This window comes from Trachypithecus francoisi, unplaced genomic scaffold, assembly GCF_009764315.1.
Source record: "Trachypithecus francoisi isolate TF-2019V2 unplaced genomic scaffold, Tfra_2.0 Lachesis_group11, whole genome shotgun sequence".
NCBI classification, from domain to species: domain Eukaryota; kingdom Metazoa; phylum Chordata; class Mammalia; order Primates; family Cercopithecidae; genus Trachypithecus; species Trachypithecus francoisi.
Genome location: NW_022681456.1, coordinates 24,166,081 through 24,189,946, shown reverse-complemented (window position 1 = coordinate 24,189,946; position 23,866 = coordinate 24,166,081). Strand labels below are relative to the sequence as shown.

The 23,866-nt window shown below is 46.4% G+C and overlaps 1 protein-coding gene across 1 annotated transcript in view; it reads left to right on the top strand.

The window, feature by feature from the left end:
* Window positions 1-6,041: 6,041 nt before the first annotated feature.
* Window positions 6,042-23,866, top strand: part of ACACB (acetyl-CoA carboxylase beta) — a 140,154-nt gene continuing 122,329 nt past the window's right edge. Inside the window, 1 exon segment of the mRNA XM_033220706.1 lies at window positions 6,042-6,694. Coding sequence (XP_033076597.1) covers window positions 6,042-6,694 — 653 coding nt within the window.

The following is a 23,866-nucleotide window of genomic DNA, read 5'->3' as shown; positions in this document are numbered from 1 at the left end:
AAATTTTTTCCTGAGGGCATGTGTGAGCCAGCTATTTCAGGACTCGGACCTTTCTTGCAGACAATTTTAAAGATTTTCTTGAGAATTTACTATGTGCAAGAGAAATAGTAATAGTATGAAATAGACTTTGTCCCCAGAGGTTCCCAGATCACCATTCAGAGGCAAAAGGAGATGGGAAGGCAGGGACTAGGCAGAGGGGTTGAGACCAGAGATTCACAACCAAAGGACAGTTTTGCCTCCCATGGGACATTTGTCAAATGTCTGGAGATGTTTTGGTTTTCCCAGCTGATGGAGGTAGATGCTACTGGCATCAAACAGGCAGAGGTCAAGGGTGTTGCTTTGCATAGTATAATGCACAGGACAGCCCCCACCACAAAGAATTTTCCAGCCCTAAATGTCAGTAGTGCCATGGTTGAGAAATCCTGGGTTAAGAACAAGGCTTGGGCATCAGAAAGATAGCCATAGTACTGCTATGTATTTGTTTGAGTCATTGTTTTTAATTCTTTTGGGATATACCTTGGAGTGAGATTGCTGGATCATATGATAATTCTATGTTCAACTTTTTTTTTTTTTTTTTTTGAGACGGAGTCTGGCTCTGTCGCCCAGGCTGGAGTGCAGTGGCCGGATCTCAGCTCACTGCAAGCTCCGCCTCCCAGGCTTATGCCATTCTCCTGCCTCCGCCTCCCAAGTAGCTGGGACTACAGGCGCCCGCCTTGTCGCCCGGCTAGTTTTTTTTTTTTTTTTGTATTCTTTAGTAGAGACGGGGTTTCACCGTATTAGCCAGGATGGTCTCGATCTCCTGACCTTGTGATCCGCCCGTCTCGGCCTCCCAAAGTGCTGGGATTACAGGCTTGAGCCACCGCGCCCGGCCTATGTTCAACTTTTTAAGGTAACACCAAACTCTTTTCCACAACAGCTCCACCATTTTAAATTCCTACTGGCAACGGTTAAGAGTTCCAACTTCTGTACCTCTTCATCAACACTTGTTATTCTCTCTGTCTCTCTCTTTTGGGTTATCGCCATCCTAGTGCACGTGAAGTGGTATCTCACTGTGATTATATGATTTGCATTTTCCTGGCACCTAAGCATGTTGAATATCTTTTCATCTATTTATTGACCATTTGTATATCTTCATTGGAGCAATGTCTATCCAAGTCCTCTGTCCACTTAAAAATTGGGTTGTTTGTCTTTTTGTTGTTGAGTTTTAGGAGTTCTTTATATATTCTGGACACTAGACTCTTATTAGATGTATGGTTTGCAAATGCTCCTCCCATTCTGTAGGTTATCTTTTCACTTTCTTGATGGCATCCTATGATTCACGAAAGTTTTTAATCTTGATGAAGTCCAATTTACCTATTTTTTCTTATGTTGCTCATACTTGTGGTGTCATATCTAAGAACTGATTGCCAAATCCAAGGCCATGAAGATTTACTCCTATGTGTTCTTCTAAGAGGTTTATGGTTTTAGCTTTTATATTTAGGTCTTCGATCCATTTTGAGTTAATGATTTTATGTGGTATGAAGTAGGGGTCCAACTTTATTCTTGTGCATGTGGAAATCCAGTTGTCCCAGCACCATGTGTTGAAGAGATGATTCTTTCTCCATTGGATGGTCTTGATATCCATGTCAAAAATAGATTGACCATAGATGTATAGGTTTCTATCCCATTGGTCTATGTGTCTATCTTATGCTAAATACCATGCTGTTTTGTTTACTGTAGCTTTGTAGTAAGTTTTCAAATTGGGAAATGTGAATCCTCAAACTTATTTTTTAAGATTGTTTTGGCTGATTGGGGCCCCTTGAAATTCCATATGAATCTGTGTATTCCGTTGGATAATATGGACATCTTAACAATAAATCTTCCAATCTATGAGCAAGGTATGTCTTTCCATTTATTTAATTCTTCTTTAATTTCTTTTAGTAATGTTTTGTAGTTTTCAGTGTACAGGTCTTCCACTTCGGTTAAATTTATTCCTAGGTAGGAAACAGTGTCATAGGCAATAATAGAAAAAGGAAAAATTGAAATTAAACATATTTATTTCTAGCTGTTTTATTCTTTTTTTTTTTTTTTTTTTTTTTTTTGACGGAGTCTCGCTCTGTCGCCCAGGCTGGAGTGCCGTGGCCGGATCTCAGCTCACTGCAAGCTCCGCCTCCCGGGTTTACGCCATTCTCTCGCCTCAGCCTCCCGAGTAGCTGGGACTACAGGCGCCCGCCATCTCGCCCGGCTAATTTTTTGTATATTTTAGTAGAGACGGGGTTTCACCGTGTTAGCCAGGATGGTCTCGATCTCCTGACCTCGTGATCCGCCCGTCTCGGCCTCCCAAAGTGCTGGGATTACAGGCTTGAGCCACCGCGCCCGGCCTGTTTTATTCTTTTGAATGCTATTATAAATGGAATTGTTTTCCTAATTTCCTTTTCAGATTATTTACCACTGGTATATAGAAACACAACTATTTTTGTGTATTTACCTTGTATCCTGCAACTTTGCTTAATTATTTTTATTACCTCTACAATACCAAGGTTTTCTGTGTGTGTATTATCTGGCATTTTCTACATATAGGACCATGTAATTTGTGAATAGAGGTGGCTTTACTTCTTCCTTCCTAATTTGGATGTCTTTTATTTCATTTTATTGTCTAATTGCTTTGTCTAGAACTTCCAGTACGGTGTTGAATAGCATTGATGAAAGTGGGCATCCTTGTCTTATTCCTACGTAAAGCTGTCAGTCTTTCCCCATTGAGTATGATGTTAACTGTGGATTTTTCATAAATGTACTTTATTATATTGCAGTTCCTTTCTGTTCCTAATTTTCTGAATGTTGTTATCATGAAAGGGTGTTGCATTTTGTCAAATGCTTTTCTTGCATCATTTGGGATGATCATGTGGTTTTCTTCTTTGTTCTATTAATGTGGCATGTTACATTGACATTGAGCCACCCTTGACTGACTTTTCTTAAAAAAAAAAAAAGATGATCTTGAAAGGAAAAAACCTTTCTGACCCTGTGTACTACCTAGAAAATAGCCTTGGCAACATATCAGTAAATTCTGTTGCTGAAAGTGTGCAAGAAGTACTTGGATTGTTTAGTTCTGGGAAATATTGAGAACTTTTCCACTTCCCTTAAAAACATTGTGTTGAAATTTAAAAAGACAAAGCATTATGGCTGGGCGCAGTGTCTCACGCCTGTAATCCTAGCACTTTGGGAGGCAAAGGCGGGCGGATCATTTGAGGTCAGGAGTTCGACACCAGCCGAGCCAACATGGTGAAACCCCATCTCTACAAAAAATAAAAAAATTAGCCTGGCATGGTCGTGGGCACCTGTAATCCAAGCTACTAGGGAGGCTGAGGCTCAAGAATCTCTTGAACCCAGGAGGCAGAGGTTGCAGTGGGCCGAGATTACACCACTGCACTCCCACCTGGGCGACAGAGTGAGATTCTGACTCAAAAAAAAAAAGTTTTTTAGATACCAAATTGACATGCTGAGCTTTGTGGTCCTGCTTTTGTAATGCTTCTAGTATATAATTGTGGCAAAATTGGTTCAGAAATTTCAACACATAGACAGAGGTCCCATTAAAAAATTTTTTTTGAAATAGGGTCTCACTCTGTTGTCCAGGCTGAAGTGCAGTGGTGGCATCTTGGCTCACTTCAACGTCCACCTGCCAGGCTTTTCTTTTCTTTTTGAGACAAAGTCTCACTCTGTTGCCCGGGCTGGAGTGCAGCTGCATGATCTCGGTTCACTGTAACCTTCGCCTCCCAGGTTCAAGTGATTTTCATGCCTCAGACTCCCGAGTAGCTGAAATTACAGGCACCCACCACCATGCCCAGCTAATTTTTGGATTTGTAGTAAAGACAGGGTTTTGCCATGTTGGCCAGGCTGGTCTCAAACTGCCAACCTCAGGTGATCTGCCTGTCTCAGCCTCCCAAAGTGCTGGGATTACAGGTATGAGCCACTATGCTGGGCTCATTTTTGAAACAAGATTTCCTTCAAATAACAATGATCTATTCATTAGTAGGGCAGAGTTAGGGTGACAGAAAGAGGTGTGGGTTAGAGATTGGAATACCTGGGTTCATTCTTTCAACACACACTTGTAAGCCCTCACTGCATACCAGGCAATGGTCTAGACCCTGGAACAGAAAACACTCCTGAGGCTTGTTGGGCTTCTATGCTAGTTGTAAGCATACCCCACGGTGGGGATGATGGTGCCCTTCCTCCCTCCAGGGCCATGATGATGACTGACTATATGATAATAATACTAGAATGATGATGATGATGACAGAAGCAACAATTCCCTTTCATTTATAAAGTGGAATATAATAACTTTAATATAATATTATAATATAATAATATAAAAAAAATAACAGCTTTGGCTGGGTGCGGTGGGTCATGTCTGTAATCCTAGCACTTTAGGAAGCCAAGGATCACTTGAGGTCAGGAGTTCGAGAGCAGCCTGGTCAACACGGTGAAATCCTGTCTCTACAAAAATACAAAAATTAGCCAGGCATGGTGGTGCATGCCTGTAGCCCAAGCTGCTCAGGAGGCTGAGGCAGGAGAATTGCTTGAACCCAGGAGGCAGAGATTGCAGCGAGCAGAGATTGCAGCACTGCATTCCAGCCTGTGCAACAAAGCGAGACTCCATCTCAAAACAAAAAAACAAAAACCCCAGCTGTTTTGAGAGATAAGTCACATGGCATACAATCCACTCATGTAAAGGACAAGTCAGTGTTTTTTAACTGTATTCATAGAGTTGTACAACCATCACCTCAATCTGCTTTAGAACATTTTCCTCATCCCAAACAGAAACCCTACACCCTGTAGCTATCGACCCCATCCCACTAGGTCCTGGCAACCACTAATCTGTTTTCTGTCTCTCGAGAGTGGCCTGTTCTGCACACTTCATATACTTGGAATCGTATAACATGTGACCTTTTGTGATTGGCTTCTTTAACTTAGCAGTTTTTAAGGTTCATCCACATTGTAGCATGTATTGGGCCTTCAATTCTCTTTCTTTCTTCTTCTTTTTTTTTTTGAGATGGACTCTAACTCTCCTGCCCAGGCTGGAGTGCAGTGGCATGATCTCGGCTCACTGCAACCTCTGCCTCCCAGGTTCAAGCGATTCTCCTGCCTCAGCCTCCTGAGTAGCTGGGACTACAGGCGCCTGCCACCACGCCTGGCTAATTTTTTGTATTTTTAGTAGAGACAGGGTTTCACTGTCTTAGCCAGGATGGTCTCGATCTCCTGACCTCGTGATCCACCCGCCTTGGCCTCCCAAAGTGCTGGGATTACAGGTGTGAGCCACCGTGCCTGGTTCTTTTTTTTCTTTTTTCTTTTTTTTTTTTTTTGACTGACTGGAGTGTAGTGGTATGATCTTGGCTCACTGCAACCTCTACTTCCCTAGTTCAAGTGATTCTCATGCCTCAGCCTCCCGAATAGCTGGGATTACACCACCAAGCCTGGCTACTTTTTGTATTTTTAGTAGAGATGGGGTTTCGCCATGTTGCTGAGGCTGGTCTCAAACTCCTGGCCTCAAGCAATCCACCCACCCCAGCCTCCCAAAGTGCTGGGATTACAGGCCTGAGCCACTGCGCCCAGCCAGCCTTCTTTTTATGGCTGAAGAATGTCCCATTGTTTGGATCCACCTGTTTATCCATAGATCAATCGATTCTGTTTCTACAATCATCAGTTAATGAATATTTGGGCTGTTTTCACATTTCTACATTATGAATAATGCTACCAGAATGAAGTCCCTTAACGTACATTATTACCTCATTTAGTTCTCACTCGCATAAACGTTTATGATGTACATTGAGCAAGTGTTGCTATACCTAAATTAGAGGCAGGAAACTAAGATCCAGAGGGGTGAAGGAATATGTCTAAGCATGTTTCAGGCAGAGCAGGGAGGGGAACCCCATCTCTCCCCCCGTCCAGTGTTTCTGGAATACACAGCACCCCAACAGTCTCCCGCCCCACTAGCTTCTTTAGGAGAGAAATCACTTGATTATGTAATTCCTAAAATGTCTCTCCTCTTCTCCTTACAGATTTTCTGAATGGTCTTGCTTCTTTGTCTATCTTGTCTGATTTTCTCCTGTCTGACCTTTTCCTGTTTAAAAATCTGGGGGAAAATGACGGACTCCAAGCCGATCACCAAGAGTACATCAGAAGCAAACTTCATCCTGAGCCAGGAACCCTTTCCAGCCTCTGACAACTCAGGGGAGACGCCGCAGAGAAATGGGGAGGACCACTCTCTGCCCAAGACTCCCAGCCAGGCCGAGCCAGCCTCCCACAAAGGCCCCAAAGATGCTGGTCGGCGGAGAAACTCCCTGCCACCCTCCCACCAGAAGCGCCCAAGAAACCCCCTTTCTTCCAGTGAGGCAGCACCCTCCCCAGAGCTCCAAGCCAATGGGATCGGGACACAAGGTCTGGAGGCCCCAGATACCAATGGCTTATCCTCCTCAGCCAGGCCCCAGGGCCAGCAAGCTGGCTCCCCCTCCAAAGAAGACAGGAAGCAGGCAAACATCAAGAGGCAGCTGATGACCAACTTCATCCTGGGCTCTTTTGATGACTACTCCTCTGACGAGGACTCTGTTGCCGGCTCATCTCGTGAGTCTACCAGGAAGGGCAGCCGGGCCAGCTTGGGGGCCCTGTCCCTGGAGGCTCTTCTGACCGCAGGTGAAGCTGAGACCCGTGTCCCCACTATGAGGTAACGTGTCTTTTCTCCTTATAACCGAGGAGTGCAGAGTTCAGGTGGGGTCCACACCCTTCCCAATCCATGCCCACCTTGGTCAAGCCATTTGCTGATGCCAACACTTCAAGGGTGGCTATGCACAAAAGGAGAAGACACGAGCCTTCTCAGAAGCTCCCTTCCTTCCTTCCTTCCTTCCTTCCTTCCTTCCTTCCTTCTTCTTCCTTCCTTCCTTCCTTCCTTCCTATCTTCCTTCCTTCCTTCCTTCCTATCTTCCTATCTATCTCCCTTCCTTCCTTCCTTCCTTCCTTCCTTCCTTCCTATCTTCCTTCCTTCCTTCCTTCCTATCTTCCTATCTATCTCCCTTCCTTCCTTCCTTCCTTCCTTCCTTCCTTCCTTCCTTCCTATCTTCCTATCTATCTTCCTATCTTCCTTCCTTTCTCCCTCCCTCCCTCCCTTCCTTCCTTCCTTCCCTCCCTCCCTCTCTCCCTCCCTCCTTTCAAAATCATTCCTTGAGGCTGGGCGCAGTGGCTCATGCCTGAAATCCCAGCACTTTGGGAGGCCAAGGCAGGCGGATCACTTGAGGTCAGGAGTTCAAGACCAGCCTGGCCAACATGGTGAAACCCTGTTTCTACTAAAAATACAAAAATTCACCAGGCATGCTGGCATGTGCCTGTAATCCCAGCTACTTGGGAGGCTGAGGCAGGAGAGTCGCTTGAACCTAGGAGGTGGAGGTTGCAGTGAGCTGAGATGGCATCACTGTACTCCAGCCTGTCTGACAGGGGGAGACCTTGTCTCAAAAAAGAAAAAAAGGAAAGAAATCATTCCTCATGCATCTACTGCATGCACAGGGCTCAATGCCATGAAACTGACTTTCTAGAAGACCTCAGCCTTGTTGGGGAAGATGACCTTGTGTGTAGTTATAATTTAAGAGGAATGAGCCAAGGCTGGCAAGAGCCACAAGTGAGGATGGTAGTCTATAGGGAGGGGCAGTTCTCTCTGCCTCCTAAAGAGACATTGATTCATTCTTTTTTTTTTTTTTTTTTTTTTTTTTGAGACAGGGTCTTACTGTGTCACTCTGTTAGCTGAATGTACTGGTAGGATCATAGCTTACTGCAACCTCAAACTCCCGGGCTCAGGCAATCCTCCCACCTCAGTGCACTCCTGGGCAGCTGGGACTATAGGTGTGCACCACCACACCTAGCTAATTTTTAAGTTTTTTATAGAAATGGGAATCTCACCATATTGCCCGGGCTGGTCTCCAACCCCTGGACTCAAGCAATCCTCCTGCCTCGGTCTCCCAAAGTGCTGGGATTATAGGCATGAGCCACCACACCCAGCCCATTCATTCATTCATTCATTCAGCAGGTAACTGACAACTGAAAAACCATCCTTCCCCCAGTGATGCCTGAAAAGCAGAAACTCAAACACTCTGAAGGTCTCCATCAATTTGATTGTTGGAAATGAATGCCTGTAGGTTCATACCAGGTGGGACTATCCCAGTGGCTGCAGTCAGTGGCTTTGTTGTTGATGTTGTTGTTATCCACCTTCTCCTCCGCCACCCCCAAATTACAAATGGAATACAGCACTTCCAGGTGAAAATTTGGGAAATGGCCGGGCGCGGTGGCTCAAGCCTGTAATCCCAGCACTTTGGGAGGCCGAGACGGGCGGATCACGAGGTCAGGAGATCGAGACCCTCCTGGCTAACACGGTGAAACCCCGTCTCTACTAAAAATACAAAAACTAGCCGGGCGAGGTGGCGGGCGCCTGTAGTCCCAGCTACTCAGGAGGCTGAGGCAGGAGAATGGCGTAAACCCGGGAGGCGGAGCTTGCAGTGAGCTGAGATCTGGCCACTGCACTCCAGTCCGGGCGACAGAGCGAGACTCCGCCTCAAAAAAAAAAAAGAAAATTTGGGAAATGCAGGAGAACAGAGAGAAGAAAAGAGCCACCAACCAAAACTTCACCAGCCGGAGGGAAATCGCTGTTCTCATTGTCTCATTTCTTCCTTCCAATGTGTTTTGCTCCTCTGGAGTGAAGTTTTATTGGCTATTCTTTTAAGCATCTCCTGTACTGTCTCCTCCCAAATCAGAAAAATCTAGAGGTGATCTTCCATACGTGTCCATGTAGGCAGTGAGCTTGATTTTAACCCTGGTAGCTAGAAGTAGAAGACAGAGAAAAAGGAAGAGGAAAGTATTCCATATACTGACACTTTTCAGGGGAAGTGTTTGAGTTTCTAGAAGGGTTAAGGGAAGAGAAAGTCTCAGAATCTAGTCCAAAGAGCACAGCCTGTGGCGTCAGCTGGAGTGGGGTGCAACCTTTGGCTCTGCCACCCCCTACTGTGTGAACTTGGGCATGACCCTTCACCTCTCCAGGCCTCAGTACCTCTGTAAAATGTGGAAGGGATTAAATGGGATAATGTGGAAGGGATTAAATGGGATAATGTAGGCAAGTATGGTGGCTCACACCTGTAATTCCAGCACCTTGGGAGGATGAAGCAGGAGGATCGCTTGAGGCCAGGAGTTCAAGACCAGCCTGGGCAACATAGTGAGACCCCATCTCTAAAAAAAAAAAAAAATTCAGAATTTGCCAGACATCGTGGTGCATACCTATAGTTCCAGCTACTTGAGAGGCTGAAGCGGGAGAGTCACTTGAGCCCAGAAGTTTGCAGTTACAGTGAGCTATGATTGTGCCACTGCACTCCAGCCTGGGCAACAGAGCAAGACCCTGTCTCAAAACAAAAAAACAAAGAAGAATGTATCAAACCAACAAACTTACAACATGATTATTATTATTACTATTTCCTGAGTCTTGGATGCCAAAATCATTGTGAAGATTAAATGAACTAATATTTCTCAGGGACTTGGAAAGAGAATAAAGCATCCATATTTGGTAGATTATAAATAGAAAGGGGACAAGTCTCCCCCACTGTCTTTCTGCCACCATTTTGAGGAGTCTTTACTGGTTTGAGCTTAAACCACGGCTTTTCTGAGCTGGTACATTATAAAGGGGAAAAGATCCCTCTCTCTCTCTTTCTTCTTCTTCTTTTTTTTTTTAGACAGAGTCTCACTCTGTCGCCCAGACTGGAGTGCAATGGCGCGATCTTGGCTCACAGCAACCTCTGCCTCCCGGGTTCAAGCAATTCTCCCACCTCAACCTCCCAAGTAGCTGGGATTACAGGCACCTGCCACCACGCCCAGCTAATTTTTGTATTTTTAGTAGAGAGGGGCTTTCACCATGTTAGCCAGTCTGGTCTTGAACTCCTGACCTCAAGTGATCCACCCCCCTTGGCCTCCCAAAGTGCTGGGATTACAGGCGTGAGCCACTGTGTCTAGCCTACTTAACTATCTTTCTTTTTTTTTTTTTTTTTGAGATGGAGTCTTGCTTTGTCGCCCAGGCTGGAGTGCAGTGGCCGGATCTCAGCTCACTGCAAGCTCCGCCTCCCGGGTTTACGCCATTCTCTCGCCTCAGCCTCCCGAGTAGCTGGGACTACAGGCGCCCGCCATCTCGCCCGGCTAATTTTTTGTATATTTTAGTAGAGACGGGGTTTCACCGTGTTAGCCAGGATGGTCTCGATCTCCTGACCTCGTGATCTGCCCGTCTCGGCCTCCCAAAGTGCTGGGATTACAGGCTTGAGCCACCGCGCCCGGCCTTAACTATCTTTCATAGGGAAAACGAAACCAAAATGTTGAGTGAATTTCCTGCCCTCGTGTCTTCATGGCATAGAAACCTAGCATTGGAGATAAATCTTTTATCCTTACTTTGTCCCAGCAAACAGCTGGCAGGAGGTACAGAGGGATCTTGGAGAGGCAGTGAATGTGGAGCTGAATGACATTGTAGGATTGTGGGCGATTCAAAGGGCTATGATACGGTGCAGGGAGGAGTGATGTGCTGCATGAACTTGGGTGAGTCCCTTCCCCTCTCTGAGCCTCCAATTTCTCATCTTTAGAATGAGGAGGCCTGGTGGCTCACACCTGTAATTCCAGCACTTTGGATGGGGGAGGTAGGTGGATCACTTAAGCTTAGGAGTTCAAGACCAGCCTGGGCAACATGGCAAAACCCCATCTCTACAAAAAAATATAAAAATTAGCCAGTTGTGATGGTGTGTACCTATAGTCCCAGCTACTAGGGAGGCTGAGGTGGGAGAATCACTTAAGCCCAGGAGGCAGAGGTTGCAGTGAGCCAAGACTGCGCCACTGCACTCCAGCCTCGGTGACAGAGACAGACCCTGTCTCAAAAAAAAAAAAAAAAAATTAAAAATTAAAAAAAATGAATGAGGAGGCTGCACCAAGCTCCTGAGGTATGACCTGTGGCCCTAAAGCTCACTGACTTACAGTTAGTTCTTTTGTCCCCAGTCTGTGAGCATTTTCAGAGTTGAGAATTTAGAATTTTAGCACCCAGGGGCAATGTGGGTGGTTCTGCTGGCACCTCCTGAGACACTGGCATTTCCTCGAGGAACATTCCCAGCCCCAGAATCAGGGGCCTCTGACAGAGGAGACCCATGTGTGTCTGTTGTTTCTAATGAACTGTAGTGAGAATCCCACATCAAAGAATCTTCAGGAATTCAAGCCTTAGACATGTGTGCTGCTGCCTGCTGCCTCTGCTGTTTGGCTGGATGAAAAAATTATGTCAAAACCTGGGTGTTCCAGCCTGTTGGAAACAACACATATCAAAATGAGGCCGAGGCCCAGCGTAATGACTCACGCATTTGGGAAGACTGAGGTGGGAGGATCCCTTGAGCCCAGAAGTTTGAGAGCAGCCTGGGGCAACATAATGAGACCCTGTCTCTACAAAAATAAAAATAAAAATAAAAATGAGGCCAGGTGAGGTGGCTCATGCCTGTAATCCTAGCACTTTGGGAGGCTGAGGTGGGTGGATTACCTGAGCTCAGGAGTTTGAGACCAGCCTGGGCAACATGGTGAAACCCCATTTCTAGTAAACTACAAAAAATTAGCCAGGCATGGTGGTGCATGTCTGTACTCCCAGCTACTCGGGAGGCTGAGGTGGGAGAATCGCTGGAAGTCAGGAGGTGGAGATTGCAGTGAGCTGAGATCACGCCACTGCACTCCGGCTTGGGCAACAGAGTGAGAGTCTGTCTCAATAAATAAATAAATAAATAAGTAAAATAAAATGAGGCTGAACATTCTGTTATCTCTTGCAGAGCTTTTGGCTTTGGATTTTGGCATCTTTGGGACACCAGATTGTTGACCCTGGTGTCCACAGGTCAACACCCAAGCAGTTTTGGGTGTAGGCCATGGCAGGTGGTGTCAAAAGACATAATCACAGCAAATTTAGTTGAAAGCTCTAATTGGCTTTTATTTACCATTCTAGAATCATGCAGCACCCCGTTCTGTAAAATAGAACGGGTGTTCCGAAGAGCTGAGCAGAGAGAAGCTTGGCTTTATAGACAGCACAGGGCTGAAGAAAGCAGAAACAAAGCTTTCTCTTGTTTGTTTGTTTTGACAAAGAGGAGCTTCATAGTTTGTTTTTTTCTTTTTCTTTCCTTCTTTTTTTTTTTGAGACAGAGTCTTGCTGTGTCACCCAGGCTGGAGGCTGGAGTGCAATGGCGTAATCTCGGCTCACTGCAACCTTCGCCTCCCGGGTTCAAGCGATTCTTCTGCCTCAGCCTCTTGAGTATCTGGGACTACAGGAGCCTGCCACCGTGCCCAGCTAATTTTTTGTATTTTTAGTAGAGATGGTGTTTCACCATGTTAGCTAGGCTGGTCTCCATCTCCTGACCTCATGATCCACCTGTCTAAGCCTCCCAAAATGCTGGGATTACAGGTATGAGTCACTGCGCCCAGCCCGCTTCATAGTTTCAAAGTAACTTTCCTTATAGGGTTAAAACAAACGCAACTTTCTTATCATGTTGGCTCAGGTAAACTGGACCCCTTCTGATTGGTTGCTATGAATCTCCTGTTTTTTGGAAAACTGGTCAGTTTCAAAGTTCAGAATCATTAGGAGGCAGCTGGCCAGGAGTGATTCATTTTGATTTGGTCTGTTGGGACTGAGCACAGGAGCTCAGTTCAAAACCATGGCCTCCCATACATTAAAATTTTGTTTTAATTCTTTAGATTTGGGGGTTACAAGTGCAGTTTTGTTACTTGGATGTATTTCCCAGTGGTGAAGCCTGGGCTTTTACTGTAGCCATTGCTTGCATAGTGTACATTGTATCTATTAGGTAATTTCTCATTCTTCATCCCCTTCCACCACACCACCTTTCTGAATCTCCAGTATCTATTATTCCATTCTTTATGTCCATGTGTACACTTTATTTAGCTCCACCGACAAGTGAGAACAAGCATAAATTATGTTTTTTTTTTTTTTTTTTGAGGCGGAGTCTCGCTCTGTCGCCTGGACTGGAGTGCAGTGGCCGGATCTCAGCTCACTGCAAGCTCTGTCTCCCAGGTTTACGCCATTCTCCTGCCTCAGCCTCCCGAGTAGCTGGGACTACAGGCACCCGCCACCTCGCCCGGCTAGTTTTTGTATTTTTAGTAGAGACGGGGTTTCATCGTGTTAGCCAGGATGGTCTCGATCTCCTGACCTCGTGATCCGCCCGTCTCGGCCTCCCAAAGTGCTGGGATTACAGGCTTGAGCCACCGCGCCCGGCCGCATAAATTATGTTTAAGGGTGGTGCGTGCAGGCCAGCCAGCCACCTGCATGTAACCAGCTGGAGCATTGAGGAGATGAAGCCTGACCCAAAAAGGCCAATATGGTGAGCAAGAATCCCTGTTAGTTGAATCCAGGAAGCTCCTCCTGAAAAAAAAAGTTATTCTTTTTCTTGAGGCCAGGCACAGCGGGTCACGCCTATAATCCCAGCACTTTGGGAGGCCAAGGCAGGCGGATCACAAGGTCAGGAGTTTGAGACCAGCCTGGCCAACATGGTGAAACCCCATCGCTACTAAAAAAAAAAAAAAAAAAATCAGCTGGGCGTGGTGGCGGGTGCCTGTAATCCCAGCTCTTCAGGAGGCTGACGTAGGAGAATCGCTTGAACTGGGAGGCAGAGGTTGCAGTGAGCCGAGACTGCGCCACTGCACTCCAGTCTGGGCAACAGAGTGAGACTCTGATTTGAAAAAAAGAAAAATTATTATTTTTCTTGATAAGTTGCTAAATAATCTGTATCCTCTGGCAAATCTTCTTACCGTTTGAGGTCCTGTGTCTGCAAAATGGAAGCAGGGGCTAGAGGTTTAAGCTAGTCCAGACAGGATCCAATCCTTTCCCCATTTCCAAGACAAACAACTAAGGCCTGGGAGAAGAGGCCAGGGGTATCTGTTCGAGGGTTCTGACTCACGTGGAAGCCACAGTGAAGAAGTGACTTGTATTTGTGGATCTGCTTCTGCCCTCTGCAGTTTCCTTCGGCAGTCACTTCACTGCTGCTCTGCCCTGGAAGGCCACCTCCTTATATTCGCCTCTTCCTGCCAGGCCAGTAGCTGAGAGACTGGCAGGGCACGGATGGAAAATGCTCGTGTTAAGTCTGTGGTTTGGGAGGAAGCTCTTTCTGAAGCAGTCTTCAAGGGGCCTTCTCCTTCCTGCGGTGCCCGTAGCATCCCAGAGTTCTCACAATTGTGTTCCCGTTCTGGGACTTTGCACTGGCTGTTCCCTCTGAACTGAAACTCTCTTTCTCCCAACCCCTGAACCCGGACCTCCCACCAGGGCTAACTTCACAGGCATGCCCTCTGCTTCAAGGGACCCTGCGCTTGTTTTGATGCTCTGTTGTCGTCTTGAGATTCTTTTCTTTTCGTCAAGAATCTTGAGATTCTCTTTTGTTTTGTTTTTTGAGACATGATCTTGCTCTGATACCCCGGCTGGAGTGCAGTAGCATGGTCATGGCTCACTGTAGCCTTGACTTCCTGGGCTCAAGTGATCCTTCCATCTCAGCCTCCCAAGTAGCGAGGACTACAGGCACATGCTACCACAGCTGGCTAATTTTTTTATTTTTGGTAAAGATGAGGTTTTGCCATTTTGCTCAGGCTGGTCGGAAACTTGTGAGCTCAAGCAATCTGCCCACCTCGGTCTCCCAAAGTACTAGGATTACAGGCATAAGCCACTGCACCCAGCCCCAAATTCATAATAATTTTTCAACGAGGGGCTCTGTGTTTTCATTTTGCACTGGGTCCTGCAAATTCTGTAGCCAGTCCTGCCTCTACTGCTAGCTCTTTGCCCATCAGTCACTTCCGCAAAGGGCCTTTCCTGTCCCCTTCTCACATTTAAAATATCTACCCCCCAACCACCTTCTGTATCTTTATCAATCACTCTGATTAGTTGTCTTTGCAACATTTAATTATTTCTTGAGATTTTGTCCTTTTTGTTTGTTTGTTTGTTTTGACACAGAGTCTCACTCTGTCACCCAGACTGGAGTGCTGTGGTGCAATCTCAGCTCACTGCAACCTCCACCCCACAGGCTCAAGCAATCCTCCCACATCAGCCTCCTGAAAAGCTGGGACTACAGACATGCGTCACCATGTCTGGCTATATATGTATGTGTGTGTGTATACACACACATATATATATATATATAGTTTGTTTGTTTGTTTTAACGTATTTTTAGTTGAGACTGGGTTTCACTATGTTGGCTAGGCTGGTCTTGAACTCCTGAGCTCAAGTAATCCACCCACCTCAGCCTCCCAAAGTGCTGGGATTACAGGTGTGAGCCTCCACAATCAGCTCCTAAAAGATTACGTCTTTTTTTTTTTTATGATCTACTTGGTTATTACCTGTCTCCCTACACTGGAAAGCAAGTTCCTTGAAGGCAGGGCCATATTTATAGTGGTCTCTGTTTTTCCCCACTGCCTAGGCTGGTGCGAGCTCATGGTAGGCTGTGAATATCTGCTAACTACATGAATGAAATGAGCTGCAACAAGTTTGCCAAAGACAGAATTCTGCATTACAGGGGAATGCGAAACACGTGATGAATGAGTGTGGGAATGAGTGAAGGAATGAATGAATGAATGGATGAATGAATGAATGGATGAATTAATTAATTAACAGGTGACTAGGCATTTTATAGTTGTTGCTCTTTTTTTTTTTTTTTTTTTTTTTTTTTTTTTTTGAGACGGAGTCTTGCTCTGTCGCCCAGGCTGGAGTGCAGTGGCCGGATCTCAGCTCACTGCAAGCTCTGCCTCCGGGTTCACGCCATTCTCCTGCCTCAGCCTCCCGAGTAGCTGGGACTACAGGCGCCAGCCACCTCGCCCGGCTAGCTTTTTGTATTTTTTTAGTAGAGACGGGGTTTCACCGTGTTAGCCAGGGTGGTCTCAAACTCCTGACCTCGTGATCCGCCCGTCTCGGCCTCCCAAAGTGCTGGGATTACAGGCTTGAGCCACCGCGCCCGGCCTAGTTGTTGCTCTTTAGCAGCAGTAAATTTTTGTTTTCATAAAATTCTTTCTGCATGTATCTTGTGACTTTGGAGACTAGTTCTGGGGTGAAACTCCAATTTTAAATTTTTCTTCTGTCTCTGATAGGATCATGCAAACTCAGCCTTTCTGTCCTGTCTCCCAGCTGGCAAGGGCTGGCTGAGAATATGGATCCAATGACCTCGTGCTGTGCATTAAGATCTCTCCTCCCATCTCTTCCCCTTTGGGTTCATCTCAGGGCAGGGATTAGAACTTGGCCTTTCCTTCGACTTGGAAACAGTCCCCAAGGGTTGGAATTCCCATGCAACACTTAGAAACAGAGCTAATGAGAACATTACATGATGTGGCAAAATCGCTGCTTACATGCTCTGAAATGAGCACGGTTACAAGAACCCCTTGTTCGTGTGATCCCATTTTGTTGGACAAACAGCATGTGGTTAGTGCATAGTGGGCCTATGATAAGACACTCAGGTTCAAAGCCACCTCTTCCTAGCTTGTACCCCTACTTAGTATGGCCCTATGGGGTGCACATGTGGACTGAATGGAATGGGACAGGTTCAGGATTGCTGAGATTGCAGCTGGAATCCTGAAACTTAAAGCTATGAAACTGAAGTTGATAAATTAGTGGTGAACTCATTTGGCAGCAAAACCTGTCCTGAATTGATGTGAGTTATTTATAGTAATTATTTATCCTATTCTGCTGCTGAAATATTAATATGATAATGTGAAACAGAAAGTTTTACCTTCCTAAAAACAATAATTTCCAAGTTCCAAAGTACATCAGGCCTGGGAATTTCAGATAAGGGATTATGGACTATATATAATATGCTTAGAACAGTTCCTGGCATATAGTAAGCACGAAAAATGCTTCTGCTTAGTAAATGTGCCTAATAAATGTGTGTGTGTGTGTGTGTGTGTGTATGTGTTTGTATGTGTGTGTCTTAAAGAGACTGTAAAGAGTGTCTCCAAATAGTAAATAATCATTTTTATGTGGTATGATTATGAGTGATTTAAATTTTCTTCTGCATTTTCTAACTTTCTGCTCTAAGTATCATTTTATAATGCATTTTAACAATGTCTAATAATAAAACAGTATAAAAATATTGGGGGAAAGAGTAAACCAATCATCTCACTTCCTAGAAAGGAAGCTGAAGCCCAGAGAGATTCCAGGCCTCCCAGCAAGATCATCAGAGGCCCAGAGCACCATTTGAACCCAGACCCTTGTTAGATGTGGATGTGAAATCAGTCAGCGAACTGCCAGTATTAGTGTCACGGCCTAACCTTCCCCCAGGGGGCAAGAGGCTTGGGTTCCAGGACGGGCACCTCTGGCCTCCTCCTAACTTGTTCTTTCTATTAGTGGGAAGGGTTGGGAGATTGGTCGTTTATGGACAACCTTTAAGTTGTATGAGCTTGAGGACATCATCTACCTTCTCAGGGGCTAGACTGGACGCTCTGTGGTTCTTTGTGGCTCTAACAGTTGGTGGCTTTGTTCCTTTATGTGTGGAGGAATGGACAGCAGGGAGGGGGCTGGGAGATAGAGAAGGAGAGTAGCTGGAAAATGGGGGGAAAGTGTGTTAATTTCAGGCAGGCTGAAGCGGGCGGATGGTTTGAGCCCAGGAGTTCGAGGCTTCAGTGGGCTATGATTGTGCCAATGTACCCCAGCCTGAGCAACGGAGCAAGAGCCTATCTCTCTTAAAAAAAGTGTTAATTTAGAACCATTTTCTCCCTGGTAAATGACCGCAGGTGGTCTGGGTTCTAGGCAAGAGAGAGGACACACTAAGGGATGAAATGGTGGGTGGGGAAGCCAAGGTTGGTCCCATCCATTTGTTGGCCCAGGAGCAGTTATTGCGACCCTGCTGGGTGCCAGGCACTCAGTTGGCACTGCGGATGCAAAGATGGTGAGATACAGCCTCTGTCCTTAGGGAGGCCAGGGCAAGGGGTCTGAGAGCCCACAGGCCAGGGCATTCCCCATCATTTTTACAGGGAGAGTTGTGGAATAGTTAGGAGCACAACATGCTGGTGGCTGAGGCTGGAGGCTGGTGTGCTGACTTCTCCACCTAGCCATCATGTGACTTGGGGGAAGTTCTGTGACTTTCTGTGCCTCCGTTTCCTCTAAAACGAAGTCATAGTGTTACCTCCCTCACAGGGTTGGGATCAGGCTTCATTGACTTGCTGTGAGCACAGCACTCAAAGCAGCACCCGTGGTGCGATCATGGTCATTAGATCCAGTGCACGGCATAAGGGCCCAGGACCCACAATTAGGTCTGGATTCAGACCTCTCCTATTACCTCTCTGAGCTGCAATTTCCTGCTCTGTTGAGGCAGGATAATACTAATGCCTATCTTAGAAGATTGTTGAGATCGAGTGGGAGCAAGTGCTGGGGGTGGACGGCCCAGAGGTGGTTCAGTAACCATTAGTTGGGTGGGCTTCCTCCAAAGTTCTTGCCTGTGCTCATAGTTATTCCCAAGCCCTGGCTGGGCTTACACCTTGAAGGTGTAGCAACCTATGTCTACGGAGGAGGAAGAGGATTGAAAAGGCAGGTAAAGTGTCCCGATAAAAGGATAAAGTCCAAAACAGCAGATGAACGCTGAAGTGTCCCTTCCTGCCACCGTTTACGACCATGTTGGGATCACTGAGGTAAGAACAGTTTAGCAAGGCAGACCTCGGATCCCAGGAAGGCGAATGAGGCTCTGTGGGGTGTGGACGTGCAGAGGGGGGCCTGCAGGCGAAGGTAGGTGAAGGAATACCAGGAAAAGGAGCGGATACCAGGGACCTGGCATCTCCAGCTTCCCAGATAGCAGACTGGGCAGGCTTGCAGTGCAGCCTCCCAACTGCTTGTTCGTCATCCCAGCCCACACCTCTTATCAGCTCCAAGCTGGGAGCAAGTCAGGAAACTAAATTGTCTATCAATATTTTTATGTGCCCCTGAGTGAAATGCCAAGGATCTTTCCATAATGTTTAACTTATTCATTTATTGACTTAGGAAGGGGCTGGCAGAAACTCTCTTTTCAAGTCTCTTTAGCTCCTAAAATGTTTTCTTTTTCTTTTCTTTTCTTTTCTTTTCTTTTTCTTTTTCTTTCTTTCTTTTTTTTTTTTTTTTGAGATAGAGTTTTGCTCTGTAGCTTAGGCTGGAGTACAGTGGCGCAATCTCAGTTCACTGCAACCTCCGCCTCCCGGATCCCGGTTCAAGCAATTCTCCTGCCTCAGCCTCCTGAGTAGCTGGGATTATAGGCATGCACCACCATGCCCAGCTAATTTTTATACTTTTAATACAGATAGGGTTTCACCATGTTGTCCAGGCTGGTCTTGAACTCCTGACCTCGTGATCTGCCCTCCTTGGCCTCCCAAAGGACTGGGATTACAGGCGTGAACCACTGCGCCCGGCCTCCTAAAATGTTTTCTAGGAGCTTGGGGGAAAGAGGATCCCTGTCTTTGAGTTGTTCTTGTATTAAGTTAATACAAGGTACAGAGCAACTAACCATTCATACATTCCCCTCCCCCTTAAGCATCACTGCCCTTTTTTAGAAAAATCATTCACTTCTGGTCTATACTTAATGTAACAGTCCCCCCCACCCATATATTGAAAGGGATTATTTCATTTTGCTTTTCTGCAAAAATGAAGGCAAATTATATGTGGATGATTTTATCGATGAGGAAGTGGAGAGAAGGGATTTACTTAAGGCCATCCGTGAGGGGAAGGATAAGTTCAAGCCCGTGGATGGCACGGTCTTTCCACCATGCTGCTGGTCACGTGCATGTGGATTTTCTTATTGATTTTGTGTGTGTATTGTTCATTGACCTGGGTTTTCCCTCTGCACTACCAGCAAGTAAAATTGAGCCTCTAGGAAGTCTGAGAGGAAGGGCTTAATGCATGAGACAGCAACTACCGCCATGCTTGAACTGTTTCATCAAAAAGCACAACTACGGATGTTTGTATAAAGGTGGTGGTGTGCTTGGAGGTGGATATTAGGTTGGTGCAAAAGTAATCGTGGTTTTTGCCATACCTTTTAATGGATGGCAGAAACTGCAATTAGTTTTGCACCAACTGAATATTATTCATTTCTTTCCATCTTCTGTTCCCTAATAATGCAATTAGAGAAAAATGCAAGGTCATGATCACTATGATGAAATGACGAGCCCACCCATCTAAGTGAAATCCCTTATTTGAGACCCTGGGTCATAGTGAGAGATGCGTGAGGCTGTCTTTCAGGCTGTATTAGCAGAGAAGTGAGAATATCTATACAGTGTTTAAGTAGTGTTGGGGTTTTTGCAATAGAGAATAAAAATCTAGAGCAATACAAGTATGCTGGCAAACAGTTCTCTTCTGCATGATCCTAACTGACTTTGGGTAGGGTTGGGTGTTTTGAAATAGCTTCATTTCTTGATTTTCATTGCTTTCCCTATTTTGAGGTGGTTACATTTACACTGGGGATATTAGGGGGGCAAACACTTGTTGGTTTTGGTTTGAAACTCTAAAAATCGGGATATAGTGGGTTACTTTTTTGGAGGAGGTGAAAAACAAGGCTGTGAACACCTTCCTGGAAACTTGAAGAACTGAGAATTTTGTTTATCTGTTTTTTTTTTTCCTTAAACCTGTTGTTGAAATGTTATTTAATATATGGGTAGAGCATAGCTATCCACTGCTGTCAGGCATGATGCTTAAACAAGGGCCAAGGGTGTTTATGTTGTGGCCAAGTACTTGGCACCCCCTGGAAGTGTGGCCCTGCCTGTGCCTTTTCTTTTCTTTTTTATTTACTTATTTATTTATTTTTGAGACGGAGTCTTACTCTGTCGCCCAGGCTGGAGTGCAGTGGCCGGATCTCAGCTCACTGCAAGCTCCGCCTCCCGAGTTCACGCCATTCTCCTGCCTCAGCCTCCCGAGTAGCTGGGACTACAGGCGCCCGCCACCTCACTCGGCTAGTTTTTTGTATTTTTTGGTAGAGACGGGGTTTCACCGGGTTAGCCAGGATGGTCTCGATCTCCTGACCTCGTGATTTGCCCGTCTCGGCCTCCCAAAGTGCTGGGATTACAGGCTTGAGCCACCGCACCCGGCCTTCTTTTCTTTTCTTTTGAGAAGGGGTCTCACTCTATTGCCCAGGCTGTAGTGCAGCAAGATCATGGCTCACTGCAGCCTTGGCTACCTGGGCTCAGGTAATCCTCCCACCTCAGCCTCCTGAGTAGCTGGAATTATCGGTATACATCACCATGGAGACTAATTTTTATATTTTTAGTAGAGATGGGGTTTCACTATATCGGCCAGGTTGGTCTTGAACTGCTGGCATCAAGTGATCTGCCTGCCTCTGCCTCCCAAAGTGCTGGGATTACAGGCGTGAGCCACTGCACATGGCCTGCCTGTGAAGTGAATTTAATTGTATTTTAAAATTTGTTCTTATGTTTTTGTTTGTTTGTTTTGAGACAGTCTTGCAATGTTGCCCAGGCTGGAATGCAGTGGCCTGATCTCAGCTTACTGAAACCTCTGCCTCGTGGGTTCAGGTGATCCTCCTGCCTCAGCCTCCAGAGTAGCTGGGACTTCAGGCCACCTCACCACCACACCCAGCTAATTTTTGTAGTTTTAGTAGAGATGGAGTTTCACCATATTGGCCAAGCTGGTCTTGAACTCCTGACCTCAAGTCATCTGCCCACCTCGGCCTCCCAAAGTGCTTGGATTACAGGCATGAGCCACCATGCCTGGCCTGTTTTCATAATTCTGATACATTATATTTTTACACATTTATAGGATACATGTAAAATTTTGTTACATGCATAGAATGCATAATGATTGTATGGACCAAGGGAAAAACTTCTGCTTTGCCCTCTGAAGTTTCACTGAAAAATTAACTTGTTAAAGGCAGATTAGTTGGAGAAAAGGCGCACAAATTTAATTAATGTGTACACTGGGAGAACCAAAGAGTGATTACCCGGAAGAGAATTTACTGGCCAGCATTTACATTATTTTTGGTTTGTTTGCTATGAAAGTAGGCTACTTTTATTATTATTGTGATGACTTCTAGGTAGTGTTTTGGTTCTTTGTATTTATTATAATATTACTTGAAGAAGCATTCATTCGTTTATTTTTTATTTTTTGAGATGGAGTGTCACGCTGTCACGCAGGCTGGAATGCAGTACTGTCATCTGGGCTCACTTCAATCTCTGCCTCCCGGGTTTAAGTGATTCTCCTCAGCCTCTTGAGTAGCTGGGACTACAGGTGTGCACCACCATGCCTGGCTAATGTTTGTATTATTAGTAGAGACAGGGTGTCACCATGTTGGCCAGGCTGGTCTCAAACTCCTGATCTCAAGTAATCTGCCTGCCTCAGCCTCCCAAAGTTCTGGGATTACAGGCATGAGCTACCAGGCCTGGCCTCATTCATTTATTCTAACTGGAATCAGTTTGAGTTCAAGACCCTGGGCTCTGGCACTTCAGATAACATGCATCTCTGGGCCTCAGTTTCCTTATCTGTATTATGGGGATAAAAACAATAAGATTGCCATGAGGATTAAGTGACACAGAGGAACAAAGGAGCGCTTACTAAATGTTAGTCTTACCCGTTTATTTCGCATCACCGGGCTGCTGGGGTCTTCCCTGTCCTGGAGGCACTCGCTTTAGTAGCGGACCCAGGTGGTGGAAACTGCGTGCTAAAAGCACACTGGGTGATCGCGCGGCCACCTGTCCCTGGGAGTGGAGGTGAAAAGATGAGAGAAACCAGGAATTTGGAAAATAAAAGTCGACTTGACAACAGGGACTTTTAACGGTCACAGTGGCGACCTCTGACTCATATTTTAAATTTCCCATATTTTCCACCGCTTCCCTATCGTGTGTGTATTCAAGCATATCAATTGCCGCCAATATGTAGGGGTGTGCCACCCTAGAACTCTTCTGCAGTCGAGGAGCTGGGGAGCAAAGCAGAAGAGAGACTAAAAAAAAATATCTCCGCAGCTCACTTAGGCTGCCCAAGGTCAGCGGCTGGTCGGAGATAGGCCGGGCCGGGGGCGGAGCTCTGTCCGGAAGGAGGGGCCTTCCTGGGGCGGGGTCGGTGTGGGGGCGGGGCCTGGGCGGGCGCGTAGGCCCGGGGCTCTGGCGCGCACGGCGCATTTCGGGGATGGAGCAAGCGCAGCGCGAAGTTGGGCGCCCGCCGGCTGCAGCAGAACTCCGCCCGCGGCGCTCTAGGACCGCATCTCGGCCTCCAGGTCGCGACCTGGCTGTCTTGCTGGGTCCCGGGCCTCGGGTCGGCTTCAGGCGGTTAAGGGGTGCATGCTCTGCACCCCTGCGGGAGCCCGGTGGGATTGGCCGGCGGGGTGGTCAACATGAGTCCTGCCAAGTGCAAGGTCTGTTTCCCTGATCGCGAAGTAAAGTAAGTAAGCCTGCAATTGGAATGACCGTGATCTTTTACAAACTTATGCAGTCTTCCCTCCCCTTGAAGTCAAGCTGTATGTCCTCTTAGCACCACCCCCTTTACCCCCACCCCTATCCAAAGAAACACAGGCTTGAGTTGGCTGCTGGGGAGATGGTGCCCGCCTTGGAAACTCTAGCTGGCCTTGGCGGGAGGGGAGGAAGGAGGCTGGACTTGGGGATGACGTTGCTTGGAGGAGGGTGCTCCGGAGCACACAGGTCCCTAAAGATCAGCCCGTGGGCAGGGGCACCCCTTCCCCGCTTTCTTTCCTTGGCCTCCAGAAGGCTGATGGTTGTGGAAGGCGGTCTTTTTGAAGCTGAAGCCCGGGCGAATCGACATGAACTTGAGCAGGCATCTCATTTAGGGTCATTTTCTGAGCAGATTATCGTAGGCATCTCAGTGCCTGAGTGCTTTGTAGCTCTACCTGCTTGGTTTTGTTTCTTTTCTTTTTTG